Raw genomic sequence first — 22,381 nt, 5'->3', positions numbered from 1 at the left:
GGGACGGAAGTTCACCTTCCAGCAGGACATTGACCCTAAGCATACTGCTAAAGCAACACTCAAGTGGTTTAAGGGGAAACATTTGAATGTCTTGGAGTGGCCTAGTCAAAGCCCAGACCTCAATCTAATTGAGAATCTGTGGTATGACTTAAAGATTGCTGTACACCAGCGGAACCCATCCAACTTGAAGGAGCTGGAGCAGTTTTGCCTTGAAGAATGGGCAAAAATCCCAGTGGCTAGATGTGTCAAGCTTATGGCTCTACAAAGTATTGACTTTGGGGGGGTGAATAGTTATGCACGCTCAAGTGTTCTGTTTTTTTGTCTTATTTCTTGTTTGTTTCACAAAAAAAATTATTTTGCATCTTCAAAGTGGTAGGCATGTTGTGTAAATCAAATTATACAAACCCCCCCAAAATCAATTTTAATTCCAGGTTGTAAGGCAACAAAATAGGAAAAATGCCAAGGGAAGTGAATACTTTCGCAAGCCATTGCATATGCCTTCCATAACCATAAGAAATGTACATTTTAGTAATTTAGCAGACACTCTTATCCAGAGAGACTTATAGAAGTAATTAGGGTTAAGTGCCTCGTTCATAGGCACATCATCATATAATTTTTAACCTAGTCTGCTCTGGGATTCGAAGCAGCGACCTTTCGGTTACTGGCCCAAAGCTCTTAACCACTAGGTTCAATCGTTTTACCTGCTTTTTTTTGGGGGGGGGGGGATAATCACTGATCTGGCTTTCGGGTCTGTCTATATAAATGCCCTTTTTGTTACAGATTTAACCAGAACAATGCATAATGCACATTCATTAATAATGTAGCAGGCATTATAGAAAATTAACACAGGTCTCATAAACAATCTCTCAAGCACAAGCCCACGTGCTAGTGAGTAGCCAGCTAATACTTACATTTCAAGTTTAGCCAACTTGGATATATTTGCTAGATAACAGGGCAAAACAGTTGAATTGTTATGAAACACCCTTCTGTCAGTCTCCAAATGTTTGAACAGCATACTAGCTTGTCGACTTTGTTCAGATGTTGAAATCAAGTGGCCTACCTTATTTATCAGAATGAGAACGAGATGGAAATTCGTTATACAATAGTTTTATGCTTATTGCACGTTTATAAAACACAGACTAACAGATAGTATAACAATCTTTATTTGACTAAAATGCTGCTAGCAATACGTGGTACCGTAAGGCGCACGCGACAAACTGGGCATGCATTTTCCAGAATGAATGTTTATTGATACATCCGCTTTAGTAGAGTCTACTTTGCTTGAAATTTGAGGAGTTGAAACATAAACAGGGTATGGTTAGAAAGATTAACTTCTCTGTTACAGTAAAATAATGTCTTAATGTGTTTTGGTGTTCATATGACCGATTCTGTTGGACCAAACCTCAAATGCAAATAGCGAGTTGAAACCGCTTGTCAGAGACCAAAAAGACAACATGAGAACAAACGCACATAAACGCTCATAAAAACGAAAAATACAAAAAACCTTGATTCTGCGAAACAGGCATTTGGAATATCGCAAGAAAACATACATTTGAATGAATCGAATTAATTCGATATATCGCCCAGCCGTACCTCAAAGTTGCATCTACATTTTCGTAATTTAGTAGACACTCTTATCCAGAGTGACTTACAATTAGTGCATTCATTTTAAGATGGCTGGGTGAGACAAACATATCACAGTCGTAGCAAGTACATTTTCCCTCAATAAAGTAGTTAACAGCAAAGTCAGTTCTCTTTTTGTTTCTCTTTCTTTGTGGGGGTGCCGTGGGATTCATTTAAGCTACTCTTTAAAGAGGTATGGTTTCAGATGTTTTCGAAAGATGGACAGGGACTCTGCTGTCCTAGCTTCAGGGGAAAACTGGTTCCACCATTGGGGTGCCAGGACAGAGAGGAGCTTTGACTGGGCTGAGCGGGAGTTGACCCCCATAGAGGTGGGATGGCCAAGAGACCAGAGGTGGCAGAACGGAGTGCTGTGGTTGGGGTGTAGGGTTTGAGCACACACAAAAAAATGAGAAAAAACTGACCGTTTCAAAAAGGCTTGCCATTTCATCATAAATTATGATGCCATCCTCGTGAGCAGGATGAGCTGGCCAATCGTCGGTCTACTCGCATTAATATTTTTTATGACTGGTATAATATGACCAGACCATTCTGTTGTTGGGGTACGCCCACACCATTCCAACACAGAAAAGCAGCTTTTTAAGATACTTAATTGCAATTTTTTTGGAAGGAAAACTATTTCACTCATAATTAATTATCATATTTCATAGAAATCTGGTAACACTGGACAGTTACTTTTAACTGAAACATAAGTATGAACACCGAGGCACTCAGATGAAATCCTGATTTTGTTTTAGAAGTAACATCATAGATTTAGTCATTCTAATTATATATGTAGCCCCTAGGTGCTCATGAAGGGAATGCCATGAAATCAGTGTGTGTGCTATTAGGCTAATGGACTTCCTCTCCCTCCCTCTCTGTGTGTCCAGGTGTAGGCCATGGCCTGGAGATCACGTCCCAGGGGCTCACGAACATAGAGAAGGCCAGCGGTGAGAGTGTCAAGCTGGATTGCCAGTTTTCTCTGGCCCCCGAGGACTCTGGACCCCTGGACATCGAATGGAGCCTGCTGGCCTCAGACAACCAGAAAGAGGACAAAGTGGTGTGTGTGTTTGTTTGTTTAATGGGGTCCCTCCAAGTGGTTTGTGTTCTTTCATCCATGAAAAGGGTTTTTGGGGTTATTCCTGCTTTTGGTATGTCAGAATTCATCATATTATGTCGGAACTATCCAATGTTAAAACAGAAGTGTTATGTTAGAGATGGGACGATAAACCGAAAATTACTGACACCGACATTGCCTTCTTTTTACCGAAGCATTTTGCTTAAGTCAGTAATTATAGGTGATTTTGCTTCACAACGTCCCTGTAGATTGTTCTAAAACCATTATTTGGTCAACAGTAATAGTCAATGCATTGTTGATTTCTGCTATGAATGTATCTGCCTGTCCATCTTTCGCTGTCGGCTGCTGACTCTCACTCCCTCTCCCAACTTTGCGCACGGAGGAGGAGGGCGAGATGCATTCTGAGAAGCACAAAATGCTATTGCTGGAAAAAATACTACTGTTCTTGTTACAGAGAGGAGAGTCGCAGCTTTCTGTGAATGTACAGTACCAGTCCAAAGTTTGGACACCTACTCATTCCAGGGTTTTTCTTTATTTTCACTATTTTCTACATTGTAGAATAATAGTGAAGACATCAAAACTATGAAATAACACATATGGTATCATGTAGTAACCAAAAAAGTGTTAATCAAATCTAAATATATTTTATATTTGAGATTCTTCAAAGTAGCCACCCTTTGCCTTGATGACAGCTTTGCACACTCTTGGCGTTCTCTCAACCAGCTTCATGAGGTAGTCACCTGGAATGCAATTCAATTAACAGGTGTGCCTTGATAAAGGTTCATTTGTGGAATTAATGTGTTTGAGCCAGTCAGTTGTGTTGTGACAAGGTAGGGGTGGTATACAGAAGATAGCCCTATTTGGTAAAAGACCAAGTCCATATTATGGCATGAACAGCTCAAATAAGCAAAGGGAAATGACAGTCCATCATTACTTTAAGACATGAAGGTCAGTCAATACAGAACATTTCAAAAACGTTCAACGTTTCTTCAAGTGCAGTCGCAAAAACCATCAAGCGCTATGATGAAACTGGCTCTCATGAGGACCGCCACAGGAATGGAAGATCCAGAGTTACCTCTGCTGCAGAGGATAAGTTCATTAGAGTTACCAGCCTCAGAAATTGCAGGCCAAATAAATGCTTCACAGAGTTCAAGTAACAGACACATCTCAACATCAACTGTTCAGAGGAGACTGTGAATCAGGCCTTCATGGTCGAATTGCTGCAAAGAAACCACTACTAAAGGACACCAATAAGAAGAAGATACATGCTTGGGCCAAAAAACACGACCAATTGACATATAGTCCAAATGTGAGATTTTTGGTTCCAACCGCTGTGTCTTTGTGAGACGCGGTGTGGGTGAACGGATGATCTCCGCATGTGTATTTCCCACAGTAAAACATGGAGGAGGAGGTTTTATGGTGTGGGGGTGCTTTGCTGGTGACACTGTCTGTGATTTATTTAGAATTCAAGGCACACTTAACCAGCATGGCTACCACAGCATTCTGCAGCGATACACCACTACTAAAGGACACCAATAATAAGAAGAGACTTGCTTGGGACAAGAAACACAAGCAATGGACGTAAGACCGGTGGAAATCTGTCCTTTGGTCTGATGAGTCCACATTTTTTGATTTACAGTTGGCACTACGCATTTGAGCAGGTAGCGTTCTCCTGGCATCCGCCAAACCCTGATTCGTCCGTCGGACTGCCAGATGGTGAAGCGTGATTAATCACTTCAGAGAACGCGTTTCCACTGCTCCAGAGTTCAATGGCGGTGAGCTTTACACCACTCCAGCCGACGCTTGGCATTGCGCATGGTGATCTTAGGCTTGTGTGCGGCTGCTCGGCCATGAATCTCCCAACCAACAGGTTTTGTGCTGACGTTGCTTCCAGACGCAGTTTGGAACTCGGTAGTGAGTGTTGCAACCGAGGACAGACTATTTACGCGCTTCAGCACTCGGCGGTCCCATTCTGTGAGCTTGTGTGGCCTACCACTTCGCGGCTGAGCTGTTGTTGCTCCTAGACGTTTCCACTTCACAATAACAGCACTTACAGTTGACCGGGGCAGCTCTAACAGGGCAGAAATTTGACAAACTGACTTGTTGGAAAGGTGTCATCCTGTGACGGTGCCACGTTGAAAGCCGCTGAGCTCTTCAGTAAGGCCATTCTACTGCCAATGTTTGTCTATGGAGATTGCATGGCTGTGCGCTCGATTTTATACAGTTGTCGAAACGGTTGTGGCTGAAATCGTCGAATCCACAAATTTCATGGGGTGTCCACATAATTTTGTCTGTATGTGTGTGTGTGTGTGTGTGTGTGTGTGTGTGTATGTATGTATGTATGTATATGTGTATATATATATACACAGTGGGGAGAACAAGTATTTGATACACTGCCGTTTTTGCAGGTTTTCCTACTTACAAAGCATGTAGAGGTCTGTAATATTTATCGTAGGTACACTTCAACTGTGAGAGACGGAATCTAAAACAAAAATCCAGAACATCACATTGTATGATTTTTAAGTAATTAATTTGCATTTTATTGCATGACATAAGTATTTGATCACCTACCAACCAGTAAGAATTCCGGCTCTCACAGACCTGTTAGTTTTTCTTTAAGAAGCCCTCCTGTTCTCCACTCATTACCTGTATTAACTGCACCTGTTTGAACTCGTTACCTGTATAAAAGACACCTGTCCACACACTCAATCAAACAGACTCCAACCTCTCCACAATGGCCAAGACCAGAGAGCTGTGTAAGGACATCAGGGATACAATTGTAGACCTGCACAAGGCTGGGATGGGCTACAGGACAATAGGCAAGCAGTTTGGTGAGAAGGCAACAACTCTTGGTGCAATTATTAGAAAATGGAAGTAGTTCAAGATGATGGTCAATCACCCTCGGTCTGGGGCTCCATGCAAGATCTCACCTCGTGGGGCATCAATGATCATGAGGAAGGTGAGGGATCAGCCCAGAACTACACGGCAGGACCTGGTCAATGACCTGAAGAGAGCTGGGACCACAGTCTCAAAGAAAACCATTAGTAACACACTACGCCGTCATGGATTAAAATCCTGCAGCGCACGCAAGGTCCCCCTGCTCAAGCCAGCGCATGTCCAGGCCCGTCTGAAGTTTGCCAATGACCATCTGGATGATCCAGAGGAGGAATGGGAGAAGGTCATGTGGTCTGATGATACAAAAATAGAGCTTTTTGGTCTAAACTCCACTCGCCGTGTTTGGAGGAAGAAGAAGGATGAGTACAACCCCAAGAACACCATCCCAACCGTGAAGCATGGAGGTGGAAACATAATTCTTTGGTGATGCTTTTCTGCAAAGGGGACAGGACGACTGCACCGTATTGAGGGGAGGATGGATGGGGCCATGTATCGCAAGATCTTGGCCAACAACCTCCTTCCCTCAGTAAGAGCGTTGAAGATGGGTCGTGGCTGGGTCTTCCAGCATGACAACGACCCTACACACAGCCAGGGCAACTAAGGAGAGGCTCCGTTAGAAGCATCTCAAGGTCCTGGAGTGGCCTAGCCAGTCTCCAGACCTGAACCCAATAGAAAATCTTTGGAGGGAGCTGAATGTCCGTATTGCCCAGCAACAGCCCCGAAACCTGAAGGATCTGGAGAAGGATCTGGAGAAGGTCTGTATGGAGGAGTGGGCCAAAATCCCTGCTGCAGTGTGTGCAAACCTGGTCAAGACCTACAGGAAACGTATGATCTCTGAAATTGCAAACAAAGGTTTCTGTACCAAATATTAAGTTCTGCTTTTCTGATGTATCAAATACTTATGTCATGCAATAAAATGCAAATTATTTACTTAAAAATCATACAATGTGATTTTCTGGATTTTTGTTTTAGATTCCGTCTCTCACAGTTGAAGTGTACCTATGATAAAAATTACAGACCTCTACATGCTTTGTAAGTAGGAAAACCTGCAAAATCGGCAGTGTATCAAATACTTGTTCTCCCCACTGTGTGTGTGTGTGTGTGTGTGTGTGTGTGTGTGTGTGTGTGTGTGTATGTATATATATATATATATATTAGTGTAGCATTTAATCATAGGCTAAGGCTGCCATCTCGGTTGTCTTCCTTGGCACTGGAAAAAAATGGTCACCGGCCGCCAGTTGGGGAACCCTGGTCTAGAGTCCTGCCGTTAATGTAAAGTAACTGTCCATTCAAACATTTTCTTTATTGTTGTATTTGTTGTTATCGAGCAAAATTGTTACATTTTATCCTGATTACTTTTTGTCCATATCGGCCAGCTCTAGCACCTCCCCAAAAAAATTGTATATGGTTAACAAGAGCCATAAACTGTATGTGTTGCTCTATGGCGCTGTGGTTAACTATCTATTTTTTTTATGACACACCATCATGTCAAACTTTGATACAGTGCCTGTCAGTTGAGAAGTAAAAGGAGATGTCAGGTTTTGTTCCTTTTTGTTAACCAGTCGATGGAACCCTCGAGTTCTGTCTTCTATGTGTGGTAAGGGAAAACTCCCACACAACCCCTGAACATGACTATAAAAACAGCAGTTAATGTTTTACTTGGTGCATGTTTTTAAAGCTCTATAAAATATCCCACATGGGTTTGAGTGTGTGGCATCACTCTTTCAGTTGCTCTTTCAGTGTGCGCGTGTGTGCAAGCGTGCACTGTGCATGCTCGTTAGTGCGTGAGAATGGGGGTGTGTTAGTTGGCTCTCGTGACCTCACCCACCTGCTCTCTGCATGGTACCTCTATTGAGTGGAATGCCACCTCCCAGCCGTGCTGTGGGAACCAAGCAGCTCTGTGTACATGCAGAGTCATCCCTCTATAGCCTGGAGGTATGGGGTGCACAGGGCTGCTGAGAGGATAGATAGATCCACATAGCCCATGCAGTGCCTGAGGGCATGTAGCTAGAAGCTTATAGAGGGATAGATGGCCTCACTCCAGGCCTCTGAATGGTGGGGGAGTCTCTCCTGTGTATCTCCGTTCCACGCCTCCGCTAGCGAGGCTTCTGCATCTCTCTCTCTCTCGTTTTTTTTCCAGGGGTAGATGAAGCTCAGTATAGGAGCCCTTCGTTAGCTGTCCCTCTCACCATTCCTCCCTGGCTCAAATTCATTCCAGCCCTGCTCTTTCCTCTCCTTCCATTGTCTCTGCTAAATTCAGTTTTTTTTTTATTGGGGAGCATTGCCTCAGGAGAGCCCCATTTGTTTTTGACCTACTTCATTTTATTTACAGTGGGAACCACTGATGATTAATTGGGAGGGGTGGGGGTGGAAGAAGTGGCGTATTTCCAAAAAAACAACATTATTATTATAGAGCCGTTATTGTGCTCCCAAGGTTTGGCGTTTCTGTGTAAAGACAACGATGCTCATGTGGATATAACTGTAGGAGCCAGTTGTGGATGGTTTTCCGTTTGTGGTCTACCTCCTCCTCTGTAGTTGATTCATCTGTAGACATCATGTTTTCAATGTTCCAGACTCAGAGTTTATCTTCACGGCTCATTATTTTTTTAAAATCTTTCTTTGCCACTCAAACCGTCGCCGATCGTTTACAAGGGCCACAATCTCACCAGACCATTTTTACATTCACAATGGCCAAGTTTCTATCTTCGTCTGAGTGGGTAGATATTAATTGACCAATCAGAGGGGCACTCAGTGCATAGACACACACACACACACACAGCCTACTTGCGCCCTGGTGGGGTGATGTCATGTGTATTATCAGTAATTAGTGGCCTGTTAAGTCCAGTGGCTGCAGGGCTGACTTAGTGTATGTGACAGTGCCCAGTAGGATTAGTGCTGGCAAACCAGAGCTGGGGCTACACTGTACTGGCAGGCTGGACTACTGGATGTCCAGAGCGCAAGAAGGGGAGGGGAGATGCTGGGGCTATGCTGTACTACTGGATGTCCAGAGAGAGAAGGGGAGGGGAGATGATGGGGCTGGGGCTATGCTGTACTACTGGATGTCCAGAGAGAGAAAGATAGAGAGAAGGGGAGGGGAGATGATGGGGCTATTATGGAGTGGCAGGCCGGACTACTGGACTACTGGACGTGTAGTACTGCTCTACTCTGCTGGAAGGGGGGAGGAGATGGAGGGGGGAAGGAGAGTAGAGGATGGGGAAATATGACAAAATGAGAGAAGGGGAAGTAGCAGAGGAGAGGGAGTGGAGGGATTCGAGAGGTTCAGAACTGATAAGGGCTTAGGTTGACCAGGAGCAGGACGAGCTGACCATCTGAGACCCTTTACATGCCACTCCCTATGACAGACTACTATGAGTTTGCACAGTCAAACTGGCATTTTTTGTATTCATAAAGTAGGGAAACAACAATGCACTGCTTACATCAGATATTCAATTTAGAGATTTGGGGGTTGTGGTCTGTTTATTTGGCATAGCCCTACATATCTGGCTTCAGGGAGTCAGTAAAGCATAGCTAATGCACCTCTCTTTGTTGGCCTGAAATGAGGAGATGCCATGCCTACAGTAAGAGCTAATTAGCATTTAGCACTCATCACAGGGTACATTACAGATGTGGGTGCGCCCTGGGTATTGTATTCTCAACTACGATAATGGTTACTACAGTCATGATAACAATACATGAATGATAGTTGCCTATAGTGCTGTACTCAAGGGTAGCTGGGAGAATGGAACGGTAGCTAGCTGCTTCAAATTCCTGGTGGAAAGCACTAGAGCTTTGTTTACTGAAGAAAATCTGACATGGAAGTGTAGTGGTTCAGGTTAAACCTTGAGAATCAATTTGGAGCCAAGGTACATTTCTGAAACTGACTATAGGGGCATGGCCGATTCAGGAGAAAAGCCTGACTTTACCAAAGACGCAACAACACTGTCGCCAGAGTCTGGGACAGACCGGGACAATGAGTGTCGTGTACACAGGTGATGCCACTCCCTGTTTTGCCTCTCAAATTAGCCCCTCCCTCTCCGTGCAGGGGAGTCACATGACGATGACCTCATCTTTAAATGGTCCCATGTAAATAACCTAACCTTTGTCTCACTCCTGCTGCTGCTACAGCTGCTGCCAGTATAATAGAGGTTGTTTCCCTTCTGCACTTTTTACTATTTTCTTTGTTAGTTCATTACTATTTAAGGTGACTTTAAATGTCCACACAGGTGCCACCCTAACTAATACAATGTACTATTATAATTATGATAGAGGTCCCTTAGTGCAATATTTGTCCACAGAGACTTTCATTCTGACTTCACCAGCTGGATACTGTAGTACTGGTCTACCTATTCTGAATCAGAACTCAGGAATGAACGTGTCCTTGTTTTCAACTCCGCTTGTCTGGTTCTCTTCTCACTAACGTCTGCCCTTTGATTTCAAGTACGTAGGCCCTCTTGGAGTTTTTATAGGATTTGTTTTATTGAGCCCCATTCTTACATGTGGTATGTACAAGATTGTAGTCTGTGTGTGAGTGAGTGCTTGTTGCCTGTCTTTACCCCAGTGCCTCAGGTAATTTAATTTCCTCTCCTCCACCTTCTCTCATCGCGTTGTTATTACTGCCGATGTTCTCATCCCAGTGAAGTTAGTTTGAAAGCTCCGTGTCTCTCCTGGGATCCAGGTGGAATGCATTACAGTTTACGTGGCTAATAGGTACAAGATGTAGCTTAGCCTACACAGCCTTGGCAGCCCTGCCGTGGGGTCAACAACAAGGCTCCCCAGCTGAGCTGCTCGACAACTCACAGCCTACCATCCCTCCGGTTCTTTGTTTTCTTTTCTCTCGCTCCCTCACAGCCCACCATCCTTCCGTTCTGTTCGTCTCTCTTTGTTTTCTTTTCCCTCGCTCTCCCTTGGAGCTTGCTGCTACCTCTGTGTTCATTAGGATGCCTACTCAGTTTTTCCTTTACTCTCTCCAGTGTGTGTGTATGATGGTGATCACTGCACACACCACAAGCCCCTGTCTCTGACAAGCTCCATGGAAAATTGAGAATAATATGCCTACCTACGTGCGTGTTGTCTGCCTGCGATGTGAGAGAATTGTTTGTCCCTCCCTCCTCCTTTCCCTCCTTTGTGCTGTGGTTGTGGTGTTTTGTGCTGCTCCTGTTCGGCTCGTTGTCCGTTGGCTCCACCTTGACTCCATCTTCTGGCTTCTCCTCTGAGCACTGTGTCGGAGGGGAGGGGGAGAGACAGGCGGTGGGTAGGGGAGGTGGAGGAAGTTAGGGCTGGGGGCTGCTGCTGAGCCCAGGGCATAGCTCTCTCGCTCTCGCTCGCTCGCTCTCGCTCGCTCGCTCTAGCTCGCTCTCTCTAGCTCGCTCTCTCTCGCGCTCGCTCTCTCGCTCTAGCTCGCTCTCTCTCGCTCTAGCTCGCTCGCTCTCTCTCTCTCTCTCGCTCTCTCTCTGTGTGTGTGTTGACACAGCAGGTGTTGATTTGACTCCACAGTAGTGCTTTGTTTGTTCCTTGCCATACCTCAGCTCAGCAGTAGCACGGAAAGGAAAGGGCAAAAACAAGCCAGAGCCAGGCGTAGAAGGACATTAGGGAGATAACAATACACTGACTCTCCATTTCAGTGTCTTTTGTTTTAATAAACAGAGACAGGGGGCCTTGCACTCACTCTTAAAATCCAGCTACAGCTTGGATTATTTCTCCAGGCTTGTTTAAAAAAAAAAAAAGTTGTAACACTTTTACACGCAGCTATCTCCCTCTAATTCTCGGTCTATTCCCTCCCTTATTTTTTCTTCCTCCCTCCCGCTCTCCTTCCCCTCCCTCCACCCCCAGGTGATCCTGTACTCTGGGGACAGGGCCTATGAGGACTACCCTGCGGTGAAGGGGCGGGCCCACTTCAACTCACCCGACCCTAAGAATGGCGACGCCTCCATCAACCTGACTGGTCTGAAGTCCTCAGACACGGGGACCTACCAGTGCAAGGTGAAGAAGGCCCCAGGCATCCGCAGCAGGAAGATGATACTGACCGTCATGGGTGAGTGGGGTGCCATGGGTGACATTTTTACATTTTAAACAGCCTCTACTCTGCTATCTATCTGTTCAGTAAAAACTCCAAGCATAATGCTTTTTAAAGGGTACATGTGGCTGACTAGATACGTGTTTATGTAATGCCCTCTAGAATGGCGTGATGGTATGTTTAATATTCCTAGTGGGGTGTATAGAGCTAGAATTTCCCTTGATATTGCAATTCCATTCAATCCATATACTGTAGGGAAACGGCTATGTCACTATCAGATGAAATCAAAATAGCCTACTAATTGCAAATTTAATAAAGTATTGTAAAATGTATATTAATGCAGCCTTGTTCTGAAATGATGTACTGTTGTGGTCAAAAGTTTTGAGAATGACACAAGTATTGGTCTTCACAAAGTTCTCTGCTTCAGTGTTATGAGATATTTTTGTCAGATGTTACTATGGTATACTGAAGTATAATTACAAGCATTCCATAAGTGTCAAAGGCTTTTATTGACAATTATATTAAGTTTATGCAAAGAGTCAATATTTGCAGTGTTGACCCTTCTTTTTCAAGACCTTTGCAATCCGCCCTGGCATGCTGTCAATTAACTTCTGGGCCACATCCTGACTGATGGCAGCCCATTCTTGCGTAATCAATGCTTGGAGTTTGTCAGAATTTGTGGATTTTTGTTTGTCCACCCGCCTCTTGAGGATCGACCACAAGTTCTCAATGAGATTAAGGTCTGGGGAGTTTCCTGGCCATGGACCCAACATTTTGATGTTTTGTTCCCCCGAGCCACTTAGTTATCACTTTTGCCTTATGGCAAGGTGCTCCATCATGCTGGAAAAGGCATTGGTCGTCACCAAACTGTTCTTGGATGGTTGGGAGTAGTTGCTCTCGGAGGATGTGTTGGTACCATTCTTTATTCATGGCTGTGTTCTTAGGCAAAATTGTGAGTGAGCCCACTCCCTTGGCTGAGAAACAACCCCACACATGAATGGCCTCAGGATGCTTTAATGTTGGCATGACACAGGACTGATGGTAGCGCTCACCTTGACTTCTCCGGACAAGGTGTTTTCCGGATGCCCCAAGCAATCGGAAAGGGGATTCGTCAGAGAAAATGACTTTACCCCAGTCCTCAGCAGTCCAATCCCTGTACCTTTTGCAGAATATCAGTCTGTCCCTGATGTTTTTCCTGGAGAGAAGTGGCTTCTTCGCTGCCCATCCTGACACAAGGCCATCCTCCAAAAGTCTTCGCCTCACTGTGCATGCAGATGCACTCACACCTGCCTGCTGCCATTCCTGAGCAAGCTCTGCACTGGTGGTGCCCCGATCCCACAGCTGAATCAACTTTAGGAGACGGTCCTGGCGCTTGCTGGACTTTCTTGGGCGCCCTGACACCTTCTTCACAACAATTGAACCTCTCTCCTTGAAGTTCTTGATGATCCGATAAATGGTTGATTTAGGTGCAATCTTACTAGCGGCAATATCCTTGCCTGTGAAGCCCTTTTTGTGCAAAGCAATGATGACTGCACGTGTTTCCTTGCAGGTAACCATGGTTAACAGAGAAAGAACAATGATTTCAAGCACCACCCTCCTTTTAAAGCTTCCAGTCTGTTATTCTAACTCAATCAGCATGACAGTGTGATCTCCAGCCTTGTCCTCGTCAACACTCTCACCGGTCTTAACGAGAGAATCACTGACATGATGGCAGCTGGTCCTTTTGTGGCAGGGCTGAAATGCAGTGGAAATGTTTTTGGGGGATTAAGTTCATTTTCATGGCAAAGAGGGACTTTGCAATTAATTGCAATTCATCTGATCACTCTTCGTGACATTCTGGAGTATATGCAAATTGCCATCATCAAAACTGAGGCAGCAGACTTTGTGAAAATTAGTATTTGTGTCATTCTCAAAAATTTTGAACACAACTGTATGCTAAGTACTTTGCTTTGCCATTAAGTGATGGTGTGATTGATGAGCACACACACAATGTAATGTCACCTCAGCCAGCTGTTCCATTGTTGTTGTTAAGTGACAGTAAAGTAGTGTAAAATGAAGTGATACAGGCCTTATGACAGCCACTCAGCTAGCTAAGCATGTATCAAACATGACAGTGGGTGTAGAATAGGCAGAACATTCATAGTGATGTCTGCGCATACAGACTTGTCGTATATGGCTGCTCGATGAGTTAACTTCACTCTGAACTTACAGAAACTCACTCAGTCACTCAACCTTTCAGCATATTTACATATGAAAAGCAGTGTGTGGGCTGACGGCTCTGGTCAAACAACATATTAACTATTATTAGAGCCCTGCACTGATGATGGATTTCTCATAAACGCTGTGTGTGCATGGATAAAATGTGATTAGGACAAGGTTGTTTTCCTGGTTAACCACATCTCTCTATTGAGAAACTGGTGTTGTGACATGATCCGTTGATGTTATGTTTAACTTCCTTTACCAGGAACTAGACTAAAACAAACTGCTTTTTAGTCATTCCTTCACTAGTAAGGCTGGCTCGAAGCCTCTCTCTCAGGTCTACAGGAAGGAAGATAGATTTGTTCAGTGTACCTGAGCCAGCCAAGGAAAGATGGGCTTGAGCTGACTAGAGCAAATACCTAAGCAGGCCGATGGCCATTAGGGAGCTGTGCCGAGGCATTTCTTGGCCACAGAGCTGGTGATCTAGTGTCTGTCTTTACTGGTTTAGTGCCGCCGCCAGGTAGTGGCTCTGACAGGCCTAAAGCCATTGACCCCTGGGGCAGAGCTATTCCTATTCTAGAGGAGAGCAGTGTGACAAGGGGACAGGAAGACATCTTGCCTGCGCTGCAGTTTACCTTCAGGTCGATATTGTCACCAGAACATAAATACTCCCGAGCGCATTGGCAGGGATGGACACAGACATGGTCACACACTCTCAGGCACAGACACGCACTCTAAGGCAGTAGGGGCGCGTGCACACACACCGAGGCATCTGTCCTGAGTGCAGGTAACGTTAGGAGCTATGTGTGGTGTCTCTCCCTGTATGAAGATAGACAGTGAAGGTAACAGGAGGAGAGGGCACACCTGCAGTCAGTACAGCACACCGGACAGGCACGTCAGCAACCCTCGCAACCAATCAGTGTCCGCCGCCACCTCACTACAGCTTTCCGCAGCCAATCACAATTTCTCTCTCCCTGGCCTTAGTCCCAACCAACCAACCAATCACTATCTCTTTACCCATACACCACTACAGTATTTAACCTGCCAATCTCTGAAGTTCCCTGACCTGAGTCCAAACAACCAATCAGCCCTGCCTTGACCTCGCTACAGCCTTCAACAGCCAATCTTTCTGTCTCCCTGGCCTCAGTCCCAACCGATCCCTCATTGTCTTCATAGCCACTCTACTGTGGTCTACCACAATGTATCACTCTCCCTCTATCTATACTGTATCCTATCTGTACCTCAATGTAGTCCAGCACAGCCAATACATCTCCTAATCTTTAGCCCTTCATATTACACCACATCCATATAGTCCACCACAACCAATCACACTTTCTCTCTACAGTACAGTGAGGGGGAAAAAGTATTTGATCCCCTGCTGATTTTGTATGTACGTTTGCCCACTGACAAAGACATGATCAGTCTATAATTTTAATGGTAGGTTTATTTGAACAGTGAGAGACAGAATAACAACAAAAAAATCCAGAAAAACGCATGTCAAAAATGTTATAAATTGATTTGCATTTTAATGAGGGAAATAAGTATTTGACCCCTCTGCAAAACATGACTTAGTACTTGGTGGCAAAACCCTTGTTGGCAATCACAGAGGTCAGACGTTTCTTGTAGTTGGCCATCAGGTTTGCACACATCTCAGGAAGGATTTTGTCCCACTCCTCTTTGCAGATCTTCTCCAAGTCATTAAGGTTTCGAGGCTGACGTTTGGCGCAACTAACCTTCAGCTCCCTCCACAGATTTTCTATGGGATTAAGGTCTGGAGACTGGCTAGGCCACTCCAGGACCTTAATGTGCTTATTCTTGAGCCACTTCTTTGTTGCCTTGGCCGTGTGTTTTGGGTCATTGTCATGCTGGAATACCCATCCACGACCCATTTTCAATGCCCTGGCTGAGGGAAGGAGGTTCTCACCCAAGATTTGACGGTACATGGCCCCGTCCATCGTCCCTCTGATGCGGTGAAGTTGTCCTGTCCCCTTAGCAGAAAAACACCCCCAAAGCATAATGTTTCCACCTCCATGTTTGACGGTGGGGATGGTGTTCTTGGGGTCATAGGCAGCATTCCTCCTCCTCCAAACACGGCGAGTTGAGTTGATGCCAAAGAGCTCCATTTTGGTCTCATCTGACCACAACACTTTTACCCAGTTCTCCTCTGAATCATTCAGATGTTCATTGGCAAACTTCAGACGGGCCTGTATATGTGCTTTCTTGAGCAGGGGGACCTTGCAGACGCTGCAGGATTTCAGTCCTTCAAGGCGTAGTGTGTTACCAATTGTTTTCTTGGTGACTATGGTCCCAGCTGCCTTGAGATCATTGACAAGATCCTCCTGTGTAGTTCTGGGCTGATTCCTCACCTTTCTCATGATCATTGCAACTCCAAGAGGTGAGATCTTGCATGGAGCCCCAGGCCGAGGGAGATTGACAGTTATTTTGTGTTTTCTTCCATTTGCGAATAATCGCACCAACTGTTGTCACCTTCTCACCAAGCTGCTTGGCGATGGTCTTGTAGCCCATTCCAGCCTTGTGTAGGTCTACAATCTTGTCCCTGACATCCTTGGAGAGCTCTTTGGTCTTGGCCATGGTGGAGAGTTTGGAATCTGATTGATTGATTGCTTCTGTGGACAGGTGTCTTTTTATACAGGTAACAAGCTGAGATTAGGAGCACTCCCTTTAAGAGTGTGCTCCTAATCTCAGCTCGTTACCTGTATAAAAGACACCTGGGAGCCAGAAATCTTTCTGATTGAGAGGGGGTCAAATACTTACTTCCCTGTAGCTCAGCACATTAAGGTCCTGGAGTGGCCTAGCCAGTCTCCAGACCTTAATCCCATAGAAAATCTGTGGAGGGAGCTGAAGGTTCGAGTTGCCAAATGTCAGCCTCGAAACCTTAATGACTTGGAGAAGATCTGCAAAGAGGAGTGGGACAAAATCCTTCCTGAGATGTGTGCAAACCTGGTGGCCAACTACAAGAAACGTCTGACCTCTGTGATTGCCAACAAGGGTTTTGCCAACAAATAAATCCAGAAAAATGCATGTCAAAAATGTTATAAATTGATTTGCATTTTATAATAATAATATGCCATTTAGCAGACGCTTTTATCCAAAGCGACTTACAGTCATGCGTGCCTACATTTTCTGTGTATGGGTGGTCCCAGGGATCGAACCCACTACCTTGGCATTACAAGCGCCATGCTCTACCAGCTGAGCTACAGGGAAGTAAGTATTTGACCCCCTCTCAATCAGAAAGATTTCTGGCTCCCAGGTGTCTTTTATACAGGTAACGAGCTGAGATTAGGAGCACACTCTTAAAGGGAGTGATCCTAATCTCAGCTTGTTACCTGTATAAAAAGACACCTGTCCACAGAAGCAATCAATCAATCAGATTCCAAACTCTCCACCATGGCCAAGACCAAAGAGCTCTCCAAGGATGTCAGGGACAAGATTGTAGACCTACACAAGGCTGGAATGGGCTTCAAGACCATCGCCAAGCAGCTTGGTGAGAAGGTGACAAGTTGGTGCGATTATTCGCAAATGGAAGAAACACAAAAGAACTGTCAATCTGCCTCGGCCTGGGGCTCCATGCAAGATCTCACCTTGTGGAGTTGCAATGATCATGAGAATGTGTGCAAACCTGGTGGCCAACTACAAGAAACGTCTGACCTCTGTGATTGCCAACAGGGGTTTTGCCACCAAGTACTAAGTCATGTTTTGCAGAGGGGTCAAATACTTATTTCCCTCATTAAAATGCAAATCAATTGATAACATTTTGACATGTGTTTTTCTGGATTTTTATGTTGTTATTCTGTCTCTCACTGTTCAAATAAACCTACCATTAAAATTATAGACTGATCATGTCTTTGTCAGTGGGCAAACGTACAAAATCAGCAGGGGATCAAATACTTTTTCCCCTCACTGTATCTCTAAAGACATTCTCTTTTTTATTATCTTTACCTCCTCTCGCTCTTATTGCACATTTCAATCTGCTCAGATGAAAAGCTATATGTAACACTTGATATGTCAAGCTGACTTTGAGCTTTAATGTGAATTCAAAATGTCAGGAGAGCGAGCAGCCTTGGCCCCCTTCACTCCACCAACCGTCCATCAGCCACTCGTTTAATTTTGTTTAATTTCTCTCTTCCATATCTACTCCCCTCTCTCGTTCTGTCCATCCTGACCCCTGCCTTTCAGACTAGAGCTGCACTATGTGCTTTAGTGTCCCACAGGACAGGGCTGTCTGGTGTTAATCCACATGGTTCTGCCTGATAAGTCCCTGTCCCTGATCTCCCCTTCCTCTCCTCTATCCCCTCCCTTTCCCTGGGCTTTGTTGTGACAGCGCCCATTACCAAACCATGATGTCAGCGCTCCAGCACAAAGCTCTATCTGAGAGACACACACAGCCAATCAGGCTTCCTAAAGACGCCAATATTTAGAATGCCCCTCCACCTCCCACCCCTAGCTTAGTACTCCTACCTCATCCCACCCCCACTTCTCCTCTCCAGCAGACAGAAAGACAGCGAGTTCAGTTGGTCTGTTCATGTTTGCCTTGCACTGGATCTGGCCTGGTTTGAATTTGGAGCTTTGTTTGCTTTTGAATTCTCATCTCATCTCCTGCCAACAGACTGAGGAGACTGTTTGCGTACGCTTGGCTTTCACAGAGGCCCTACCCCATGTGTCTGTGTGTGTGCGCGCACGTCACTCTCCAATCTTCATCTTTAGTGACAGCACCTGTAATGACAGCAGCTGTATCAATTACCCTGATTACTGCTCTCATTACGCTGATGACTGCTGCTATGAAGGACACACACACACACAGCGCGGGAACCTGCCAGGGGGGTGTGCGTTGGAAAATCAGGAAGGGTTTGTGTAGCTTCAAGCTAATTTCTGTTTTCCGCCATGTCTGCCATCTCTAATAGCTTATGCCCTCTCCCCTGGTAGTGAGGCCATCCAAGCCCAGATGCTATGCCGAAGGCCCCACCCAGGAGGGTAAGGACGTGGTCCTGAGGTGTACGTCCAGTGAGGGGACCAACCCCCTGCAGTACACCTGGGAGAAGACCAGCGACAACAAGATTCTGCCAGCCTCAGCCGTGCTAGGTAACACACACTCGTGTAAACACACATACACACGTGTACACGGGTTGTAATTATACACTGAGTATACCAAACATTAGGAACTCCTCCTTGCGCCTGGCAAACCGGTGCGCCTGGCACCTACTACCATACCCCATTCAAAGGCACTTACAATTTTTGTCTTGCACATTCACCTTCTGAATGGCACACATACACGTCTCAATTCTCGAGGCTTAAAATCCTTCTTTAACCTGTCTCCTCCCCTTCATCTACACTGATTGAAGTGGATTTAACAGGTGACATCAATAAGGGATCATAGCTTTCACCTGGATTCACCTGGTCAGTCTGTCATGGAAAGAGCAGGTGTTCTTAATGTTTTGTATATTTTCACAAAACACGTGGTTACACAAGCCAGGTTTCACAATCCCCAGATGGAGCAGATGCTTTCAAACAGAATGGGTATTCACTGCCAATTCAAGTAAATGGACAGAAATGTTTCTGAAACGTTTTGGCTTCCTGAACGTGCCCATGTAACCCCTCCCCCCTCTCTCTGTCTGTAGACCCTGTGGGAGGTACCATGAATGTAAGGAACGCGTCCACCAGCTCCTCTGGAACCTACCGCTGCACAGCTAAGAACCGTGTGGGCATGGAGGAGTGTATTATACAGCTTGGCATCACTCCCCGTGAGTCCTTCACCACACCCTGATTCACCTTTATCTGGTCTTATTTTTTTTATCAGGCGTGCATTCGTACTTGGACCTGTACTGGCTGTATAGAGTCAAGATGGTGGGATTGTGTAATATTATAATGTATTTTTTTATGATCTGTGATCCAGCCCCCAACACTGCTGGTATCATAGCTGGAACCATCATCACTGTGCTGCTGGCCCTCATCATCATCGCCATCATCCTCTTCTGCTGCTGCCGCGCCCGCAACAGGAAGAAGTACGAGAAGGAGATCTCTTACGAGATCAGGTACGGTCACTGCATTATTACACCAGAAATACTGTGTGTGTGTGTAGGGTCCCCCAAATTCACTTTCATTGTACAGCACTGGCACACATTGCTTCAAACTACCAAACTGCTATTAGATTAGATTAGATATTTCTTTATGGTTGGATTTTCAGATATTTGCTTTACGTACAAGAATGCACTGCAATAGTGGGAGACATAACAAACATACACATTCATGAAGAACAACAGAAATGACAGCTTAAGGACGTTACTCCTCCATTCCCCATAACATAACTAACCCCCCCCCCCCCCCCCCGCCCTCATATACTCTATTGCACATCCCCTTAGTGTCCAGGTCACTGAGCATTGCACATAATGTTATTGCACAACCCTAACTTTCAATGTCCATGATTCCACATACAACCACATATAACAGTGTAGTATACAGTACATTACAACTATCTTAATAGCATTGTGGGAAGAGTGTATAGGTTCCTCTAAAGGTTGTCTTTTATTTGGGTTATTTGGCTGCTGTAGCCTGAGATAAAACAAAGAAAACGTGACCATGCCACGTTCTCTGGCCCCAGCTCCTCCCTATCCAGTCACACACACACACACACACACACACACACACAGCAAAGGGCCAGGAAAAAAGGTTGTCGCCCCATCAGCGACAACCTCAAGTAAACGGCTGTGTTAATCAGTTTGGGTGATTTTGTTTGTTCTGTGGATCCTGTGTCTGTCCTGCCCAGCCCCAGCCCCTCTGGACACAGCGTTCCATCCACACAGCATCCTCCCTCTCTCTCGCTGTCTTTGGGTCTGCTAGCATTAGCCTGGACTGTGTCTGTCTATCTGCCTGGCAGCACAGTGGAGCACCATAAGGATAAGCCCAATGAGCACTGTGTCTGTGCCCAGCCCTGACACACACACGGCAGCACGCATACAGACACTAATACACGCTTAGTGACATTAAGGCACACACAGACAAACACTTGTGCGCATATACGCGCGCACACACATTTACCAACATATTGAAAGCCACTGGCCCTTCAGGCTCAGTTTGATTGAGCTCTTTAATGGATTATTGCGGGTTATTATGTGTTAATTGTGTTGCTCTGGGAGTAGAAGGGGGTTGGTGGGAATGAATGTTGCTCAGTTACCACTTGAGAATCCTGATTCTTACTGTGGCTGATCAGAGCTGGTACTGCTAGAACTACATCCCATCCCCACTAGCTATCATCTTTCTCTGTCTCTTTCACAACCTTTCACCCTCTCTGTCTGTCTGTCCCTTCTCACTCACTCCGTCTGTCTGTTTCTTTCTCCCTCTTTGTCATTCTGTCTCTCCCTCTGTCTCTTTCACTCGCCTCACCCTCTCTCTCTTTCTGTCAGTCTGTCCCCTCTCTCTTTCTGTCAGTCTGTCCCCTCTCCCTCTCTTTCAGTCTGCCTGTCTCTTCCTCTCTCTTTCTGTCTGTCTCTCTGTCTTTTTCTTATATCTCATTGTTTATCTCTCTCTGACTCTGTCTGGCTGGACACCTGGGTGAAACCCAAGTGAATGTGAAAGGTGAGTGGAAAAGCTTGTCTCTTGTTGTTTACATGCCCATCTCACTCTCTTACCCCCCCTCTCAGAGAGGACGTTCCCCCTCCGAAGAGCCGCGTGTCGACGGCTCGCTCTTTCACCAGCGTGGGCAGCCAGCGCTCCTCCCTGGGCTCCATGTCCCCCTCCAACCTGCACGAGTACGCTCTCAAGCCCCAGTACGACAAGATCCCCTCCGTGGAGGAGTACGAGAGGCCCCCCAGCCACACACCCCTGCCACCGCCCGTCGCCAGCAAGATGGCCGGCCGTAACCTCAGCCGCATGGGCGGCATCCCCGTCATGATCCCCGCCCAAAACAGGGACGGCTCCATCGTGTAATGGAGAGAGCGAGAGAAGGAGAAAGGGAGAGGGATGGGAGGGTTTGGGGGACACTAGCCAGAGAGGAGGTGGGGTGTCTGGGCTGGAGAGATGGAGGGGAGGGGCTGGGGGACACTAGCCAGAGAGGAGGTGGGGTGTCTGGGCTGGAGAGATGGAGGGGAGGGGCTGGGGGACACTAGCCAGAGAGGAGGTGGGGTGTCTTGGCTGAGGACTGGGCTGACTGATTTTATATCCTCCACCACTCAACACCAACTGGGAGCCCCCACTCTGCTCTGCTCTATGGAGGTCTGGATGTGGTGCCGTACTGAGGAGAAAATAGATGCAGTACTGTACCATATCACATCAGACCCACTATGAACTATTTACTGAAGACAAAAAACAACAGATCCTTTTATGAATTTTACTTCCTGATCTTTCTGACAAGCAGACACACAAAAATACTAGGGTGGCTAGCTACATTTTAATGGTCAATTCAGAAAGGTTGCTTTGTATATAGTTGAATGCATTAAGTTTTTTAATCCAGCTGGCCCTGTCCGTAGAGGTGTGTGCAGAGCAGACCAGGGTCTCTGATTGGCCTATGGTAGGTGTGTACTGTGAAAGTTTGACAGCTGTATGTGTATGTTTCTGGGGGTGGG

General features: G+C 45.8%; 1 protein-coding gene across 1 annotated transcript in view; it reads left to right on the top strand.

The window, feature by feature from the left end:
• LOC311135997 (coxsackievirus and adenovirus receptor homolog) overlaps positions 1–22,114 on the top strand; it is a 69,906-nt gene extending 47,792 nt beyond the window's left edge. Inside the window, exons 2-7 of the mRNA XM_084170047.1 lie at positions 2,511–2,680; positions 11,423–11,624; positions 18,750–18,905; positions 19,442–19,564; positions 19,717–19,855; positions 21,461–22,114. Coding sequence (XP_084026173.1) covers positions 2,511–2,680; positions 11,423–11,624; positions 18,750–18,905; positions 19,442–19,564; positions 19,717–19,855; positions 21,461–21,746 — 1,076 coding nt within the window. The 3' untranslated portion in view covers positions 21,747–22,114. The remainder of the gene's footprint in view (positions 1–2,510; positions 2,681–11,422; positions 11,625–18,749; positions 18,906–19,441; positions 19,565–19,716; positions 19,856–21,460) is intronic.
• Positions 22,115–22,381: the final 267 nt, after the last annotated feature.

Source organism: Coregonus lavaretus, assembly GCF_964263955.1.
Source record: "Coregonus lavaretus genome assembly, chromosome: 10".
Classification (NCBI taxonomy): domain Eukaryota; kingdom Metazoa; phylum Chordata; class Actinopteri; order Salmoniformes; family Salmonidae; genus Coregonus; species Coregonus lavaretus.
Note: the sequence above shows the minus strand (reverse complement) of the source record. Positions and strands in the feature narration are given on the sequence as shown.